At 41.0% G+C, this 19,527-nt stretch overlaps 1 protein-coding gene across 1 annotated transcript in view; it reads left to right on the forward strand.

The window, feature by feature from the left end:
* The window catches only part of LOC108432554 (proline rich transmembrane protein 4), a 43,797-nt gene that overhangs the window by 20,224 nt on the left and 4,046 nt on the right, over nucleotides 1-19,527 (forward strand). Inside the window, exon 3 of the mRNA XM_017706461.2 lies at nucleotides 7,701-7,799. Coding sequence (XP_017561950.1) covers nucleotides 7,701-7,799 — 99 coding nt within the window. The remainder of the gene's footprint in view (nucleotides 1-7,700; nucleotides 7,800-19,527) is intronic.

The raw sequence follows: 19,527 nt of genomic DNA on the forward strand, positions 1-19,527 counted from the left end.
ATGTCAAATATTTATGTATGTCAAAACCTTTCTTTAACATCTCCTTAAGGAAGCCCATATAACTTGTAGTTACCGTCAAATACCCGATTTAGCTAATCAGTGCTACATTACATTAAAAGGAAATTCCATATATTTTTTAATGTGCATAATTCAGTATTTTAGATGTAAACACAAGTCATTCAAAGTGGTTTGTTGTGAAATGGTTTGTTGTAGAGAAACATACCAACTCAGATTTCCTCACAGCGGTGGTGATGGGAACCAGGGGTCACAATGTCTATTTTCATTTACATTCATGGCATTTGGCACACGCGCTTATCCAGAGCAACTCACAATTTAATCATTTTACACAGGTAGGCAAAAGTAGTTGTCCCGAGTTTTTAGAGGCATTAAACACTTCAGACGTCTGGTTCCTATCACCACCACTGTGAACTATTCTGACCTGGTAAGTTTCTTTAGAACTGAGTCACATCAAACCACTCTGAATGACTTTATTTACATTTTATTGACTGAATTCAGCAGAACTAGGAAAAAATAAGGACTAAGATGCTTTAAAACATAATGAATAGAGTTAATTCTTCCCAGAGGGTCTATGCTAACAGAATAAGTCAGGAATAGAGGGGTTTGTGTGATTGCCCACAGCTGAAAAGGGAACAGAGTTTCAATAAAGGAAAAAATTCAGTAATTCAGGACCCAGATCAAATTTTAATAAAGTTCAGATTATGAATATCTGTCTCTGTCATCCAGCTGTCCTGGACCACTAACACAGCTTATATCACTCAGTGTTATTGAACTTGGAGGACAGACAGGGTGATTACACGGTGTTTCTCCTGCAGTACAGAGGACGTAATTACACATTCTGATCTAATCCCCACCTTATTAATGAAGAGGAAAGAGAGGACAGGAAAGACAAGAGAGAAAGAGAGAAGGATGGACAAGGGAAAGGCTGATGAAGAGAGTAGATAGGATGGTGAGGAAAGGAAAGGAAGAGAAACAAGAGGAGAGAAATGGGAACGATAAATGAGCTTTCAGAGCACATCCTTCATCATCTAATTACGCTCTGCATGCGTTGCCACATGGCGTAAGATAATGCCTCATAGACTGTCCGCTTTCACCACTCCATTATCAGGAGATATTTCTGAATATGAGATGACCTGAAGTGACCCAGCTTCTAAATGCTGTTACGTGTGGGTTACAGACACAAATTACAGGTTTGTTATTCAGTAATTAACCTTAAGATGTGTTTTTCAGAAAGTACTATTCATTATCCACTAACTACTATTCGTTATTCACTAACTCCTATTCATTATCCACTAACTCCTATTCATCATCCACTAACTACTATTCATTATCCACTAACTACTATTCATTATCCACTAACTACTATTCATCATCCACTAACTACTATTCATTATCCACTAACTACTATTCATAATCCACTAACTCCTATTCATTATTCTCTAACTCCTATTCATTATTCACTAACTACTATTCATTATCCACTAACTACTATTCATTATCCACTAACTACTATTCATTATTCACTAACTCCTATTCATCATCCACTAACTACTATTCATTATCCACTAACTACTATTCATTATCCACTAACTACTATTCATTATCCACTAACTCCTATTCATTATTCACTAACTCCTATTCATTATTCACTAACTACTATTCATCATCCACTAACTACTATTCATTATCCACTAACTCCTATTCATTATCCACTAACTACTATTCATTATCCACTAACTCCTATTCATTATCCACTAACTACTATTCATTATTCACTAACTCCTATTCATTATCCACTAACTACTATTCATTATTCACTAACTACTATTCATTATCCACTAACTCCTATTCATTATTCTCTAACTCCTATTCATTATCCACTAACTCCTATTTGTTATCCACTAAGTCCTATTCATTATCCACTAACTCCTATTCATTATCGACTAACTACTATTTGTTATTCACTAACTCCTATTCATTATCCACTAACTCCTATTCATTATCCACTAACTACTATTTGTTATTCACTAACTACTATTTAATCTTTTGCTTTATTTACAAAAAGAAAAACTAAAATCCCAGAAGTATTGGATGGAGCTCCACCACTCCAGAGAACACAGTCCACTGCTCCACTGCCCAATGCTGAGGGGTATTATACTCCTGTACCTGATGTTTGGCACTGGGCATGACGACCTTAGACTCGTGTGCAGTTGCTACAAAGAGTGCCATGTAATGCTTTTGGAAGCAAGTGTCTGGATACTTTTGGACATGTGTGGTACCTGATGCTTTCAAATGGTGAAAGTGATGGGAAGGCGGGGGGCGGGGGGGGGGGGGGGGGGGTCAAAATACACATCAAATCTACCTGATGACCCCTGTCATAGAGTATTTAGGCAGGCTTTGGTATAGTGTCTTCAGTCAGAGCATTTCCTTGAGCCTGAGCTGTCAAATCTGACAGAGCTAAAGGGGTAACGTGATGTTTTCCTCCCAAATACAATTTCTTTGAATATCTGTGCTTTTGTCACTAGCGTGCGCTCACTGCGTGAAGATGAGCTGCTGGTCCGTGTCCTTTTCACTGTCACAGTGGGCCCCATTTAGAGCCTGCCTGAGAAGACCATGCTACACTCAAATGATTCACGTTAGAGAGAAGACCACTGTCAGACAAAGGCACAGATTTTTGTGTGCATGTTCATGAAAAATGCACATAGAATCAATCGTCCACAAATGACTTGAAGGAATGCAGTGGAGGGAACACTTGTCTTGCTTTGTTAACATGCATAATCCTTGGTGTGTGACAGCGCAGTTCAGAATGTGCTTTTAAAGCGCCGTCCAAAAAAGATATTCAGAGGCACTCCAGTCAGCGCTAGGAGCCATAGCCATACAAAAATTAAGCATTAATGCATAATGATGCAAGAAGTGCAGAATACCTCCGTTTTAGTGCCCCCCACCCAAAATCATGCAAAGCAGGCCTCATTAGTGTTAGACACAGTCACACACAGTCACTGCTGCCATCATGTGCACCTACAGCATCAGTGCAGTACAGCATCAGTGGGGCAGTCATGGGCTGGAGGTTAGGGCCAGCCCTGTGACCGGAAGGTTGCTGGCTCGATCCCATTGGCTGACTGAAGTGCCCTTGAGCAAGACACCTAACCCCCAATTGCTCCCTGGGCGCCATGGATAGGGCTGCCCACCGCTCCGGGCAAGCGTGCTCACTGCCCCCTAGTGTGTGCATTAACTAGTGTGCACATATGCGGGTGTTCCACTGCACGGATGGGTTAAATGCAGAGGTCTAATTGCACTGTGTGCAAACACAGAGACAAATGGTTTTTAATTTAATTCATTACCTGTCATCTCATAACAGAATCAGGTGGAGTTCTCTTCAGCTTGATGATGTTTCAGGCAAATCTTGGATTAAGCGTAGTAGATTAAGATTAGTAGCAATGACGGAGGAGCCTGAAAGCTGTGATTTACCTTTTACTCTGGGTTTGTTTTTATGTCAGAGGCACAGACAGCGATTCTGGCTTGTGTTTGGTCAGCAGTTGCTCCATTACTAGCGTTACATTTCCTGCTTGGTTCACTTGGTATCCTAGTGAGAAGGGTAACCAAATTCAGCGCAAGTACTCAGGTATGGTACTTGTAAGTGGAAATAATGGCAAAATGCATGGTGGACTTGCAGACCCTCCAGGAATTCACCCAAATTTAACCAAAGCTCACAATTATATCCAATCACCAAATTATTTTCACACTAAACATGTAAATCTGTGAAGCGCTTTTAAAATGAAGCAGGCTGCTTATGCTACATGCTGGAAAGCCACAGTCACTGACACATAGAGGGGGTGTCTAAAATGGTTGGGATAGTGTAGTGGGTAACATCTCTGCCTTCTATGCTGTAGACTAGGGTTCAATCCCCTGCCTGGACAAGCACCCTACACTATACCAATGAGAGTCCTTGGGCAAGACTCCTAACACCACCTTCACCTCCCTGTGTAAAATGATCAAATTGTAAGTCGCTCTGGATAAGAGTGTCTGCCAATTGTCATAAATGTAAAATCCAACCTAAGCTGCTACTGCAACTGTGATTTGGTGAGTTGAATTCTGAACCTATACGTACGTGTGAATGCTTCTCAGTGTCTTATGGTAACAGTGACCTGCTCTGTGTGCTGTGACTGGGCCTTTTGTAGCCTCAGAGATGCTGGACTGAAAAAAAATGTTTATGAAGTTCACATCATTACATGTTTAAAACATATTCCATAGCTTTATTTGAAGCACTTAGTAGCTATTAAGTGTGATATCCTCGCATGCTGGCCAGCACTTACCAATTAGTTTCCCAGCTGCCCTCACCAGTCTGTTGTTGGTTATTTTGGATGTCAGTCAAACATCCCTTTCCTGTCAAAGTAGATGGTTCGTAATCTTCATATTTTCCTACAGTGCACAGTCAGAGCCTGTAGTTCTTCCTTTTTCCACACACAATGTTTTAATCATCCCAAAACCCTTTATTTAGTGGTCAGTTTCTGACCACAAGATGTTGTTGGTGGAATATTTTTGCTTGGTGGACTATTCTCAGTCTAGCAGTGACACCAAGGTGTTCACTCCAGCAGCACAGCTGTGCCTGATGAACTCATACCAGTGTCAGTGCTGTATTGAGAATGAGCCACTACCCAGTATTTGGTCAGCAGTGGTCCTATAGTGCCCCATTTCCATCAGTATAAAGGGTAGAGTGGGGCTGATAACACATTTATGTACATTTTAATACACAATTGCTGTTTATTTACTGAATTGTACGTATTGACGAAAAAGTGGCCTGTGTAAGAGTTATGCTTTATTTTTTTCTAATATGCTAAAAACAATAATGATATAAATAGAAACTGCAAGCTATTAAAATTTGTAGAATAATTCTATAAGTGCCCTGCGATGGACTGGCGACCTGTCCAGGGTGTATCCTGCCTTCCACCCGATGACCGCTGGGATAAGCTTAGACAATGGACGGATGGAATTCTCTGTAGAGAATGTGAAACTATAATTATGAATTATTACTTAGAAAGACAACAGAACATAACAGAGGTGTTTGGACTAATGCATACAACTGTGTATATAATAATCAATCAATCAATCAATCAATCAATCAATCAACCTTTATTTTGACTCGGAAGTACATTTTCAATGTAGCCGAGCGTTTACAAAAACAGGGATTGGCATGACAAAGAAAATAATAACTACATTTAATCATTTTAAATTAAAAGAAAATTTTAAATAACAGTGAATAAAAGATAAAAATAGATAAAAATAAAACTTGAGGTTTAAATGATAAGAGAATCAGATCAAAAGAAGATAAGAGATTAATGAAATAATAATACAATAATACAAATTAAAAAGTAATGATACAAACTATTCAAAATAAAATGAGAGAAAAAAATAAGTGTCCATTTTTCCATTTTTCCTGATCTCCTGTTAAATGTAAACATATTGTGATACATTCTCACGGTTTTTAGTGCACAGAGTGAGAGAGAGAGAGAGAGCAAGAGAGAGAGAGAGAAAGAGAGAGAGAGAGAGAGACAGAGAGAGAGAGAGAGAGAGAGACAGAGAGAGAGAGAGAGAGATACAGAGAGACAGAGAGAGAGAGAGAGACAGAGAGACAGAGAGAGAGAGAGAGAGAGAGAGAGAGAGAGAGAGAGAGAGAGAGAGAGAGAGAGAGAGAGAGAGAGAGAGAGAGACAGAGAGAGAGAGAGAGAGAGAGACAGAGAGACAGAGAGAGAGAGAGAGAGAGAGAGACAGAGAGACAGAGAGAGAGAGAGACAGAGAGAGAGAGAGAGAGAGAGAGAGAGAGAGCTTCAAAGTGTTGGAGGTTGTAGCGGTGTTTGACAGTTTAGCTGCTGTAGCATGGAGCTCTGCCAGGAAAGGATGAGCAGAGAAAAGCAGAGAGAGAGACACACACATGCACACACAGACACACACACACACATGTGTACACACACTAACACCTCGTTACCTCCATGCCTGGCTTGGTGCAGAGCTTGTTACTCATGCAAATGAGAGCTAAAGCACAGAGAGGAGCCGCCGCAGAGGCGAAAGCTTCAGAGATCAGACCGAACGCATCAAGCTATTTATAGTTCATATCACAAATATCCATCCACACAGAGAATCCTGCGTGATAGTTCAGATGAATAGGTGTCCATTGGGTTGTGTGTGGTTGTATGTGCGTTGTTCACATTTCTCGGGAACGGGCCAAAACGTCCATAAACTGTGTAATGTGCAACGTTTACTCTTAACATACTGACATTTTTCATAAAAATATACTTCCAAGTGTATATTCTTAACCACCTAGTCTACACAGTCGACTGCTTCTAGACATACAGTGCTGTTCAAAAAACACCCAAAAGTGTGTTTTTGCCAGTAAAAAGTCTATACTATGTAGTCACTGTCGAAAAAAAAGACTTTGTATGTCCATATTTGTTTTTTTTTTATTTTTTACGCAATTGTAAAACACCAGCTCTTCATTAAAATGTGTTAAAATTTTACGAGTGCAGTAATAGAAATGCTCCAAATGATCTTGTTAACTTCCATTCAAAGTGAAGAATCATTTTGGACATGATGGTTTTGTCACGACAGTGTCAATATATACAATATATAATTCAAATAAATGCTTATTTATGAGATTTCTCTTTTCCAGCCCAAGGATTTGATCGATTTCACCTGCTTCTGATTTAATGTAATGAAGGACTGATTGGCTGAAGCAGGTGCTGGATGGCAACACACAGAATAGAATCCTAATGTATTGTTGATTTGTTTATTTGTATTTATTTTATTGTTACTGTTCTTTACAATTAAATGTTAACTGCCCAGATGAATGGCTTTACATATGACTTCCTTAGAAGACTTTTGCACAGCACCGCATGTCGCAGTAGCGTGTCTGTATGTCTGTAAATGACTCAGTACTGCAGTCACTTTGAGAGCCAAATCTGTGGAGGTCAGCGGCCAGCAGGTGGTAACTTATACAATACCGTGTCACGATTGTGTCAGCCTTCTCTTCAGTGTGGGTGAACTCTGTCTTATCACACTCAACCAAGAATGAGCTATCCATGCTGAGGCAACACTTTCAGCTTATTTCATTGGAAACTCGTGTGAAAATGTAACTTCGCTTTTCAAATAACAAATACGCTTCATTCCTAATGTGTAGCCAAGCAGGGAGAAGTTTGACTATTGACTGTGCTTTTCATTATTCTTCCGAAATTCGGTCCAGTTATGAAAGCTGAAGTAAGTTGTCATCCTCAGTGGAACAGAAGGAACAAATGCACAAACACACATCATCCTTCAGACTAACGACCCCAGCATCTCTTCTTGTTCCACTTTACTGCTCTCCATAAATTTGCTATAGTTTACAAACTCTTGTATTGTCAGCAGTTGCAGATACATAATGATGTCCATCTGTAATGCAGAGCCCCACGCACATAAGGAGGGAAAAGGAAAAGGAAAGGTAATTAGACAGTGGGAACGCTCCGGTGCTACGGATGGCTGGATCTGTTTAGGTGCATAAGGGAGGTTCTCCTGACAGAACTGGGTTAGAAAACATCCTATGCTCAGTGCATCTTACAAACTGTCCTGCATGTTGGAAGATCCAGGTCCCTGTGAGAAATCAATTGTCTCAAAGCACCACGTTTTGAGCCACGTGTCCTCTGTTTTCCCCCCAGGTTTAGAAAAGAACAAAGAAAAGCCCACTGAGCTGACAGCAACGGAGAGAGGCAGAGGAAAGAACACACCCACCAGCATGACCACACTGATGACCACAGGTGATTCAGCTTTCCCAGTCTAATAATCGCATCAGAATGATCTGGATTTCTGCACGAATGGCTTCTGAAATGTGATCTTCATCTAAGTTGTGATAGTAAATAAAGACTAAGGATGCAGTGAAGTTGCAGCTGCCAAAACTTTTCAGCAGAAAATGGTCCAAGAGAAATTTTGGCTGAAAAAAGCAAAAGATTAAGTACATCGCCAATGAAGTGTCAAACCCTAATCGGATCGATAGTGAATATGAGAATATGAGTGATTAAAAATGCTTTTTGTTTCCTTCGCTCTCCTGCGCTAGTCAGGACAGATGCATTCAAACAGACTGAGCGGCAGCAGATCAACCGCGAGTCTGCCACAGCTACACTCTATACAGTCTCCAGCTTCAATGCTTTTCAGCGTGTAGTGATTTAATGATATTCTTTATTGGAAATCACGTAAATAATAATCCACTGAATGTCTTTTGGAATTTTTTCACACATCTGTTTGTTAAATCCTGCTGGGCTTCACAGCTGTTTTTCACTAAATGGCAAAGTAAAGCAACTTTGGTGCTAATAGCTCATAGAAGCTCCAGCCTGCTAGATGGGAGTTCCAAAGTCATGCCCATGTCCTTTACAGATTAAAACAAATGACGCCAATTCTCTGATGTTATACTGGAGGTGCTCTGGAATTCAGCTTTAGATAGTTTGGGGAATCCATGAATTTTCCAACTCTACATATTTAATATCATTTAGCAAGGTGTTTCAAATGAAATGATTGCTGTGGGTTTCCAGTTCCTTTTCACAACATTGTCGTCTCTGATGCCCTATCAGCAGCATCACACCGATTCAGAAGCATAAATTAAATGACAAATTATATAGAAAAGAACGCATTCTTTCTGTGCTTCAGCGTGCCCTGAATTTCGGGTCCAGTCAAGAATTTATCCTTTTGGTGCATCATTCATTTACATTCATGGCATTTGGCTGACACTCTTATCCAGAGCAACTTACAATTTGATCATTTTACACAAGTAGGCGAAGGTGGTGTTAGGAGTCTTGCCCAAGGACTCTTATTGGTATAGTGTAGGGGGCTTACCCTGGTGGGGGATTGAACCCCAGTCTACTGTGTAGAAGGCAGAGGTGTTACCCACTACACTACACCAACTATTACTAATGAAAGTCTTGCTTAGCAAACAACTCATCATTTTGCAGTGTTATATGTTTTAACAAGTGGTTTAAACAGTCAAGGTAATTAATCGACAAACTAAAAACGCGTGACAAATTTCGGGCCCTGTACTAGAGGATGGAACGCCTTTATTCCAAAAGATATTTTCATACTGATTCAGTGACCCCTCATGCAATGTGAATGTGGGCATTGCCATCTTAGAGGAGACCACCCTCATCAGAATAGAAATGTTTAATCAAAGGATAAACGTGATCAGATGATGTGTAATCCTTTACTACCCACAGTGGAACGCGGCACTGTGGCATGTGTTTGTTAAACAAGGTCCCGCATGCAGCAACACAGTTGGTCACAACTGGACATGCTTAAAGACGCTTAAAGCTGCATTATGTACGTTTTGGGGATTTGGAGACCTCTCTGCTGGTCTTCTTCCCCAAGCAACTGAATCCTTCGATTGTGATTGTACTAAAAAGTATTCAAAGATAACTCAAAACTGTTTTCTAAGGATGTAAGCGAATCATCTACTATTGTCATCATACTTTCATCAGTATAATTTTGGATTTGAGACCAAACGGCTTTAAAATCCAACTCAATACCTCTGATTTTAAACTCTAACCATTTCAGCCCTTACAGCGTAGCTTTAACATAGTGTAGCTTTAATTAATTATGTCTATATCATTACATTAAGCTTCAGGCTAGGAACACAAATCACCTAATTGAGGCTATGGAGAGTATGAGACCTCAGCACATCTGTGATCATGAGATATTGTGTGTTTTAAAGCTGCTGATTTAATTTACAGAGCATTGGCAAAAGTCTCATTAATTAATTAATTAATTAAAGTCTCATTAATGTAGTCACATCGGACTGCTTGAGCGTTTGGTTTAAACTGGTGTGCTACTAAGACAGGCTATGTTATTGTAGCTAATACAAACTAGGCAATATGAAAATAATAAAGTAGACCCCACACTAACGTCAGCTGGAGTGTACGACGTATAAAACTAGAGAGGGAAAGTTTGTAGACGAACTCTAAGTTGGCTTGACAAGCCCAGTTAATAACACTTCAGAAGTTAAAGCGGTAGCAGAACAATGATAATCGATTTGGGTAACTTAATTGGGTTTATATAGCAATTCCAGGTAGTTGCTATGGTGTTGCTCTGAGGTAGATATGGTAGCTTGTTGTTAGGGCACTGCTTGGAGGTTGTTAGGTGGTTGCTAAGGTGTTGCCAGGCTATTGTTATGGTATCCCAAGTGGTTGTTAACATACTTGCATGAAGTATAGTTTCATGGTTCTGACTCGAAAGCTGTAGGAGGAGTGGTGTAATTTTCACTGTGGGATACTGAGAACAAAACAAAAACAGTGAGTTGGCATTTTCAAGCCAACATTACCGCATCACAGATCCAAAAGGACCCAGGCACTCCTTCTACTGAGTGAATTCAATGGTGTTCAACTTTGCACACACAGCTTGTATGATCTCCACAGAAAAGCACTGACCAAAGCAAAGGCTAGAGCCCTCCTGCATTAGGCTATGGAGCAGGGGAACTGTGCTCTCTAGGGGGGATGGAGCTCCATCCAGTGCCTTTAGGATGATTTAGAGTGGAGTTTGTGATCCAGAACTACTCATTCAACATCAGTAGCTGACCTTGTGTCTGAATGCAATCAAGTCCTCACAGCAATGTTCTAGCATCCAGTGTAAAGCCATATCAGAATAATAGAGGCTGTCGCTGCAGCAAAGAGGAACAAACTCCCTATTAATACCCTTGATTTCAGAAGAAATGATGAGCAATGCACATGGAACAAAGCATGGACAGATCAATTGTGGGTTTACTTGTACAACTAAGTTGATACTACTTAATTCTCATTATCCAGATCAGGAAACCACTGATAATAAACAGAAAGCTATGGGCATTTCTTACCCTTTTCCCCATCTGTTAAAGGAAAATATCTATTTCCAGCACCTCTACCTGCAATCTATCTGTACGATTTGGCTGACTGAATCCAGTCTTGGCATTTCTTGCCTGATTGTAATTGCTTCCAGAGGGAGCCGAGGCAAATTGTAGGTGAAGGCATCGTTTCGCACATCCCAGGTACCTTAAGCAAGGAACAAAGCTTTCCTCAAGGCACCAAGCCAAGCTTTTCTTCAGTCAGACCAAAGCTCTGAGCATACAGTTACAAGCGTTACTTTAAAAGGCCTCCTCCTGAAGTAGCTCTCAGACCCAGTTAGTCTGTAGCGACACCTAACCCACTTTCTGCCATCCGCATTCAGTGGGTTAACCTAAATTCCATTAATAGCTGGACAAATGTGCCTCAGGGATGCTGCACGTAGGTTTCGTGTATGTATATGTTTTTATTTGAATGAAACTTTAGAGACGGCACCTGGGATGAGTAGCAGTTAAGCCTTTTGGTACAAATATTAAAAGACGGCTTTGTGGACGAGTACAGACTAGTACACACTCGATCTTAGCCCATGATCTGTCTTGGGGGTTTTGGATTAGATGCTCTGGCTGTTTCTTCAATGGCTCCTGTAAGCCTACACACTATACGCCTCCTCAATATGTATGAGGCTGTCACACTGTCCACTCATCCATTATAGAGAGGGGGGAAATTGAAAGTGAAGCCGCACAGACAAAAAATAAACGAGCCTTCGCTTGGTGAGATGCCACAGCAGTGGACGCCTTAGTAAGGAGAGAATGCTGTCAAAATCACGTCAGTGAGGTTGGCCAGCTGAGCTCTTTTCCACAGACCGCTGATTAGCACAGGGAAGCAGTTTAGTTATTTTCAATGTCCTGAAAGAAGTGTTAGTGAAGATCACTGAGAAAGAGTACTGTGTCTATTTAAGAGTATGTAAGAGTATGATAAAGTTATGGATGCAGAAGGAGAAATTATTTTGTTAATTGCAAAACTATTCAGTTACTTCAAGTTAGGTTCAAGTAGCACTATGTAAGTTTTGAGGATTTGGGGTCCTCTCTGGTGAAAATGTGGGGAAGAACATTTTGTTATGCTGGCTATGCTCCAGACCCCTTCCCCAACAGGATGAACCTGACCATTGAATATTTAAAGAGAACTCAAAACTTACTGAAGGACGTGTCTTCTGAGGATGTAAGTGAATTATCTACTGTAGTCATATCTTCATCAGTATAATGTTGATGTGTGTGTGTGTGTGTGTGTGTGTGTGTGTGTGTGTGTGTGTGTGTGTGTGTGAGACGTTAACGCGTAAACTTTTAAATGATTATTTCAGGCTTTACAGGGCGGCTCACAGTAGCAGACACACACCTGACTACTTAAGTTTCACCTCACACACGTCACATGGTAAGGCCTTTGAAGCCGTTTCAATGTGTGCTCATAATTAGATATTTACCATTTAAAATGAAGAAAAACAAATGTAAACAACTGTTACAAATTCATAAAATGTTACAAATGTTATTCATAAACAAGAAAAAGTTTCATATAAAACAACAAAATACTATTGTTGCCAAATAACAACTAAATGCAAAGTACCCAACTAAAAATATATATTTCATATCATTTCTATTATAAAAACATTGTATACAGTATTTAATATTGTATGCATTAAATGTTAAATTGAATCAGTAGTATTCATGCATATTATTGTAAAATGACTAAATAAAAAGAAAATTAAAATTAAGTAAATAAAACACTGCTTCTTTAACTAAGATTAGATAGCCAGCCAGCTATTTTCATTCTCAGGTTGGAAGCAGAGTTGTAAAAAGTTGCTATATGGTCTCTAACGTTGTTGAAAATGAAAAGCTAATATTTACAATGCTTATGTGATATTAGAAATAAACTTACATAAAAGTAAAGTTACTATTATGTTATACATAAACATGTAACGAGAGTAGTTTGCGAGCAGGTATGACCTGCCATTATCATCGTTTGCACCTCCTAGAAAGGCTTAAGCCAAAGGGGAAGCCCTGATAAAGAGCTGCAGCTGTAGAAGTGTTAGAATACATCAGTTTCCTGAAATCCAACCCAAAACTCTTTTCAGTGTATAGATGAACTACGCCCAGAGCAGAGCAGCTGACCTTCTCCTCAGTAATCAGCTGTGGAGCAAACGCTGTAGCCTTGCAAAACATGTTTTGGAAAAGTGGAAAAGCACTGTGTGGTTATGTAATGGTTCATGTAATAAGATGCCTTATGAAACTTGCTTTTTCAAATAAAATCACAATAAAAAAACACGGTAATGCACCATTAGGTAATGGTTTGGCACTTGTGCTGTGTTAACAGGGAGCAAACTGAGTCTGCAAGAACTCTTTAGGCAGTGCTACATACAATAAGAACTTAATCTTGACTCCCAAACTAAAATCCTAGGCCTGATTCCAAATTCAGTGCTGCCCGGGCACACAGCACCACCACAGTATGGAACCAGCCCCGACCGCCATGAGGTATAGAAAGTGTGTTTCAAATCCAACTGAATCGTTTTCAAGTGAGGAGTGAAATGAACACAGATGCGGGAAAAGTGGGCTTTGTTTCTTGTTCTCTAGGCTGCATGTTTGGAGTACAACTAATAAGACCAGCTCTGGGTGATTTCGTGGTGAAAATGTGCCCAGTCCTTACAATAATGTACAGTTTCTGGCTGAGGAAGCTTTCCTAGCTTGTACCTGTAAGTGTTAGCAGGTTTTTGTACCCCTGCCATAAATCATTCTTTACTTAAGGCAGTAATTTGACCAAAAAAAGTCTAATTTAGACAGTTATTCTCTTAGCTCAATTGTAGTCAGTCAGGAAAGATGTCTTGCATAGGAAGGCTCATAAGCGGTAGCCGCTAGGTTAGCAAGCTGTGTGCCAAAATTATCGCACACTTGCTTCAAACCACTGAGAATTGAGCTGTAATTTGGAGCAAAATTGCTGATGTGGTTTGTGAGACTGTATGATGGACTGTTATCTACAAAAATATACAAAAGGGGAAACAAAGTTCAGGCTTTAAAATGGCTACTGTTTTTAGCCAATAGTAAAGCTAGGCAATACACTGTACACTCACCAGCCACTTTATTAGGTTCAGTTGCTTGTTAACACAAATAGCTGATCAGCCAATCTCACGGCCGCAGCTCAGTGCATTTAGGCCTGTAGAGGAGGTCAAGACAACTTGCTGAAGTGCAGGCCGAGCATCAGAATGGGGAAGAAAGGGGATTTAAGAGGCTTTGAACGTGGCGTGGTTGTTGGTGCCAGACGGGCTGGTCTGAGTATTTCAGAAACTGCTGATCTGCTGGGATTTTCACACAGAACCATCTCTAGGGTTTACAGAGAACGGTCCGAGAAAGAGGAAATATCCAGTGAGCGGTCAGTTGTGTGGACGAAAATGCCTCGTTGATGTGAGAGGTCAGAGGAGAATGGGCAGACTGGTTCCAGATGATAGAAAGGCAGCAGGAACTCAAATAACCAACCAAAATCTCTGAGGAACGTTTCCAACACCTTGTTGAAAGTCTGCCACGAAGAATTAAGGCAGTTCTGAAGGCAAAAGGGGGTCCAGCCTTTTACTATCAAGGTGTACCTAATAAAGTGGCCGGTGAGTGTATATAGCTCCAGTGCAAAACTAAAAAAGCAAAATTGAGTGTTTTGGCTCACTGAATTCATCACAGGTGAGCAGCAGACATGTAAAAAAAAGAGTTCTTTTGTTCTTCTTTTTTAGCAAGTAATATTTATTTAGTAAGTAATGTTTTTCTGGCCAAATTAACTGTCAGGTTGATTTTCTAAGTGAAAAAACAAACATCAAATATGACCTGTGCAGAAGTTGTCACAAATACATATTTCTCACCAATATGCTAAACACAGCCAATAAATAGGATTTGCATGAAAATTAGCATTAGTTATGCCTTCGTTTGCTATGGAGGACTTGTAAGGTATTGTAATCTGAACAGGGGTGTTAAACGTTTTGTATATTACTGTATCTCTAATCTTACATTGTGATTAGAATACCCATTCATTTATAAGGAATAAAGTATAAGATTTCAGGGGGCATTGCCTTGCATGCCCCCTCCAATGAAGCCCCGAGCGTAAGGGAAAAATTGTGCAAATTTGTTTTGGTCAGCAATTTAACCCTTGAATAAAACTATATCATGTACTCAAATATAGACTCAAAGTATTCAGACACAAAGACCCACCCAGACAACACACAACAACATTACAGGGAAAAGCCCACAGAACCCCCTGCAGATGAGTGGAGACACCCCCTCCCCACTAGTTTCCTGTCCACTCCCCTCTCTGTCCTGTCCACCCTAGATCTGTAGAGTCATCTAATAATAATGTTGGCAGGAAAGAAAACACGGCTCGACCCTGATAGCAGCTCATGTGATACTTGACTGTAACCCGTGATCCATGACTGCTTTGATTGGTGTCCCGAGGCGTTTCATGATAGATAGTTGAACTGGTGGGCGAGCAGCCCACACTGGATGAAATTTACACCCATAATACACTAATAAACATCAGGGCATTGAGGGTTGATTGATTGTTAGGCTGAACTTCTGGCCTGTGTCCAGAGGCTGGTCATGTTTTCCACCACCAAGGCTGGAGGCCATCAGCAGGAGAAAGTAAACTAAGAGAAAGGCCACAGCATGTACTGCCTCTTATCGGTGCCAGGCCTTCACGCCCCCCTCTTCCTGTCAGTACTGGCTTCATGTTCCCAGTCCACTGGGTTTAATTACTCCCAGGCCTTAGCAAGCCATACAGGATAAGGCACGCGGAGGGTAATTATTCATCACTAAGACTGCTAAACGAGACAGCTTTTTTCCTGCAGTGGACTAATATGATTATCTAATATTAAGTTACATTATACTTTGGTCATCAGATACAGAATTAAATACGTATTTTTTCCATCAGTGTCTCTGTTTGTCTCTCGGTTTGTACTATCTTTTCCATATCGCAGATCCTATGGGTAAAATAAACATTTCACGCTGCTTATTAACATCAATCATAATAGGGCACAGTAATGCTATTGCCACACAGGGGGACTGACCTAACTGCATCTCATTTGTGATGATTAAAAATACAGCAGGTGATCCAAACGCATCAGAAGACGTCTCAGACATCTTCAGTAAAGGCCTCGCAGGGGAGAGAAAGGCACGCTCCGTTCTGTGTGCTTAAAATTGACAGACAAAAATATCATTTTGGCATAAATTCTCCCACAGGCCCTTTGGTACAGTTGTTATCTCTGTCATTTGACAGTTTATTGAAGAAGTCACAGAATCAAAGGCTCTGAAGCTCCACAGCCATTTGAAGTACATTTGCTATGCCATGCAGCGCACCAGTTGACGAGACCAGCAGATGAAAGGGCTCCACAGTAACCTATATTTAACCTACTACAGAAACGGCCTTCTTGACATGAGGCTTTAAACTTAAAGATCTGATGTGCATTCTGAGTAGGTAATGTTATGGTGTCCTTGATTAAAGAAAAGACGCTGTTTGGCCAGATTTGGAGGTACTTCAGAGGTGCAGCCCACACGCGTGTTCATGTGCACACGCAGGCTAGCCATTAATCATGCAGAAAGGGCCAGGCTTCATTATCCCCGCTGCTGCTCTGCTAGCACGGTACATGCATTTCTCCTCAAAGCAACCCACACTGCATTCTAATGGATGCCACTTTTCACCACTGACTAGGCTGACTGGTTATTTTTGGGGAAAGTGGTGGTCATCAGGAAGGGAGGCTAAAGCCAGGGCAAAAATAACAAACCCACCTCTGGGAGGGACTCTGTGTGGAGGGTTCCTTTTTTAAAAATGAGAGCATCATAAACAAAGCAATGCAGTTCTGGGTGTAGCAAGAAGTGGCTCAATAATGGATGCGTGTTTAAAAAAAAGCCCAAAACATAAAAACAGCTAAAAGTGAGACAGGGTCTCAGCAGCACACAATACGTCCAGGCATGATGTATTCAGCATTCAATCCTTGTGGAAACAGCACCTTTTGTGCTGTGGCTTGTAGATGTTACTTCCACAGTAGCTTTATATAGTTGTTCTTCCTCTGTTTCCTCATCTGATCAAGGCTGCCAGCTGTAAAAAGCTCTAAAACAGAATTCTACCAATCTGGTTAATAAAGACGTTTGTAAATAATAAGTAAGTAATAAGTAATAAAAGTAACGTACCATTCACTCCCCACTCCATACAGTCCATATATGGAAATTAACTTCATAAAATTATGAAATAACAGCCAGATTTGAATTCACTGTTTCCGTGATGTCACAACCACGCAGCAGCAGATATTCAGCCTACAGCAGTTTAGCTCTGCCCATTCATGAAGTTATACGCAGTGTTTCAGCTCATGAAGCACAATGTGCAGCAGCCAATCAGAAGAGGGGTAATTTACATATATCAGTCTTAAAGGCAGAGTTACAAAAACAGCCTTTTTGATTCTAAGAAATAAAGAGATCTCACGCGGGAAAGGGTGGAGAGCCCTCTCTGGGTCGGGGATGAGCTCTTGCCTCAAGTGGAGGAGTTTAAGTATCTCGGGGGCTTGTTCACGAGTGATGGTACAAGGGACCGGGAGATTGACAGGCGGATTGGTGCTGGGTCAGCAGTGATGCGGGCTATTTACCGGTCTGTTGTGGTAAAGAAAGAGCTGAGCCATAAGGCAAGGCTCTCGATTTACTGGTCGATCTACGTTCCCACCCTCACCTATGGTCATGAGCTTTGGGTAATGACCGAAAGAACGAGATCGCGAATACAAGCGGCCAAAATGAGTTTCCTCCGCAGGGTGTCTGGACTCTCCCTTAGAGATAGGGTGAGAAGTTCAGTCATCCGGGAGGGACTCGGAGTAGAGCCACTGCTTCTTCACGTCGAGAGGAGCCAGTTGAGGTGGTTCGGGCATCTGGTTAGGATGCCTCCTGGACGCCTCCCTTGGGAGGTGTCACAGGCAAGTCCACCCGGGAGGAGACCCCGGGGAAGACCCAGGACACGCTGGCTTGACTATATCGCCCAGCTGGCCTGGGAGTGCCTCGGAATCCCCCTTGGAGGGCTAGTGGAAGTGGCTGGGGAAAGGGAGGTCTGGGCCTCATTGCTCAGGATGCTGCCCCCGCGACCCGAACCCCGGAGAAGCAGAAGATGATGGATGGATTGATGGTTGGATGGATGGATGAAATAAAGAGAGGTTGGAAAATGGCCATGTGACTGCTTTTGGTACATCAAACTACACAAATGTTATAAGGGGACAACAAGGAAAAAATAAAATACAAGTGAAACATATGATACAGGCCTTTAAATGTCTCTGAAAGCTCCCTCACTGAATGTCATTACAAGAAATGGTTACAAATACACAGAGGTGGACGAAGTACACAAATCATGTACTGGAGTTAAAGTCGAGACCCCCAAGGTAAAATATCACTCCAGTAAAAGTAGAAGTTCCTCCCTTTAGACCTCCACTTGAGTAAAAGTACTAAAGTATTTCCCTTCAAATGTACTTAAGTATAAAGTAAAAGTACTAAAAGAGTAATTCTGGCTCTGATGTCCTGTTATCATTTTTATAACCAGACTGGCTTCATGAACTCATTTCAGGTGAAAGTCCTCCAGCGTCTCTCTTGGTAAACCAGTCTTTTCATAGAACGTCATTAATTAGTGACGCTGACGTCTATTAAAATGATCAGAAGCACAAAACACTGAAGGTAAACAGTTTCCATCAGAGAGAACCGAGTGGCTCTGAAATCACTTTTTACACACAAGCAAAGTTTCAGTTTCAGTTACTTTATAACTTAAAAATGTAAAACGAATTTTTAAAAATCCATTCGTGGTGGACTCCATTCGGAGTTCATGAAGGGCATGGTCAGGAAAAATAGTCCCCATTCTTATTTTTTTCAGGTTTTCCATTAATTTACCATCCTCAGCATTATATATTCAAACCCAGAGGGTAAGTGTAGCTTCCCTGATTGTTTTGGATTACAGTTTCCAAGCCCTGGTCCTGGAACACCTCTTGTCCTGGACATTTTACCTAGTTTTCCTATTCTAACACACCCATTTCAACTGAGGAAGGGCTTGTTAATTAGATGATTAGGTTTGTTGAGAGCAGGGAAACCACTAAAATATTCCGGGTAGGGGGTTCTCCAAGAACATGGTTTGGAACCACTGCTTTGGATAGTAAATAAAATATAATATATTTGTGTCGTAGGTAGCACAACCCCTGGTTCCCATCACCACCACTGAGTCTGCAGGTTTCTCTACAATAAACCATTTCACATCAAGCCACTCTGAATGGCTTTATTTACATCTCAACCACTGAGATGAGGTGTATAAAACACCGGAGAGGTTGTCTAATATGACGGCAGCTGGATATGTTACAGTTTTGATCTCCTTTACAAAGGAGATCATTAGAAGCGTCACTCTCGGTGGGGATAACAGCCAATTCTCAACACTTTGCACGTCACAGTTACTACTGTAGAACAGAATACCATTCATTTCAGACGACAAACGCATTGAAGTCTCTTGCTTTGCTTGTGCTGATGTCTTTACATCTTCAGTGTGAGACAGCACTTAATGAGCCTGAGTGGTTCTTCCTCAATTACATGGGACATTGGATGTTAGTTTGGACTGAAAGGAAACTCACTTAGTGCTCCAGCATGGTTTCATTTGAGCACTTTGCCAC

This window comes from Pygocentrus nattereri, chromosome 11, assembly GCF_015220715.1.
Source record: "Pygocentrus nattereri isolate fPygNat1 chromosome 11, fPygNat1.pri, whole genome shotgun sequence".
In the NCBI taxonomy this organism is placed as follows: Eukaryota; Metazoa; Chordata; class Actinopteri; order Characiformes; family Serrasalmidae; genus Pygocentrus; species Pygocentrus nattereri.